Source organism: Alexandromys fortis, unplaced genomic scaffold (assembly GCF_014885135.2).
Source record: "Alexandromys fortis isolate MF-2015 unplaced genomic scaffold, M_Fortis_MF-2015_v1.1 scaffold_9138, whole genome shotgun sequence".
Taxonomy (NCBI): Eukaryota; Metazoa; Chordata; class Mammalia; order Rodentia; family Cricetidae; genus Alexandromys; species Alexandromys fortis.
Window position 1 is genome coordinate 1 of NW_026076992.1, and position 1201 is coordinate 1201.

The window sequence follows — 1201 nt, forward strand, 5'->3', positions numbered from 1 at the left end:
GTTGTAATTGGTAGTCCGGGCACGGTATCGGGCACGCGGGAAACCCCGGTCTGTTGTGCTGATGCCTGGTCTGTTGGTTCGTTTGGGAATCACCTGCAAAGGATGTGAGAGAGAAAGACAGAGTAAAGGCAGAGGATCTACAGAGAGTCCACAGCCAAGGCACTTACTGTGCTTACCTTGATCTGTCTTCCTCTAAACAGGGACTCATCTAAGGCCAGGGAAGTCCTCACTGACTCTTTGTCTGAGAACTCTATATACGCAAACCTGGAAAGAATCATTTGTCATTTTATTGGATTTTACAAATAACTCACAGGTTAAACCTAACTTATAAATAGTTAATTGAAAATTTAAAATAATTAAATTATTTAAGTACTGTATTTATAAAAATTTCCAACTACTTTTGGGCACAGGGAACACAGCTTGCAATCCCAGCTACTCAGTAGGCAGAAGCAGTAGAACCTCATTTCAAGTTTAAGACTAGCCTGGGTGAAAAAGTATGAAAAACGGGTGAATGTGTGTGATGGCTCAGATAAGAGTGCTCGCCAGCATACACCCCGAGTCCCTGGGTTCAATTTCCAGCACAAAAATTAAAGTAACAAGGCCCAGATTTCCATACAGCCACACCTGGTGCCAGCTAGGCGCTGCGGCCCTTCTTGCTTACAACCCACCCCCCAACATGCCTTTATTACGTGGACTCTGAAGATAGTTAACAGAAAACCACTGATCATATATAAACTCGCAGGTAAAACATGCTTCTTATAAAATACTAAATGTTAATTTAAGTCTGGCTTGAAGCAGTGCTTCAAGACTTTAATCCTAGCACTTAGAATGCAGAGGCAGAAGCAGGTGGATCTGAATTTGAGGTCAGTCTGGTCTATAGAGCTGATAGCCAGGGCTATACAGAATAACCTTTATCTCAAAATTAAAATAAATTAAAAATTAAACTATTGTGAGTTCACACTAGTAGCTCAGCAGCAGGGCACATACTTTTAGCATGTTCGAGGTCCTGGCTTCCATTCCACTCCCAGCTTGGAGACTGGTGGTGGTATGAAAAGCAATCTGTATTTTAAACAGTGGCTACATAATCTCAACTTACTCCCCTACTCACCCTTTGGGATGGCCACTGAATTTGTCACAGAGTATAGTAACACGGTTGACTGAACCACAGCCATGAAAGTGAGCTTCCAGCTCTTCTGCTGTT

General features: G+C 42.5%; 1 protein-coding gene across 1 annotated transcript; it reads right to left on the bottom strand.

Annotated features, from left to right (window-relative positions):
• Window positions 1-3: 3 nt before the first annotated feature.
• LOC126496579 (polyadenylate-binding protein 2-like) lies at window positions 4-1197 on the bottom strand (the record flags this gene model as incomplete). Its single annotated transcript, XM_050134049.1, has 3 exons — window positions 4-93; window positions 177-264; window positions 1109-1197. Coding segments are annotated over 3 exons (267 nt in total), but the record flags the coding sequence as incomplete, so codon positions are not given.
• Between the last annotated feature and the right edge of the window lie 4 nt (window positions 1198-1201).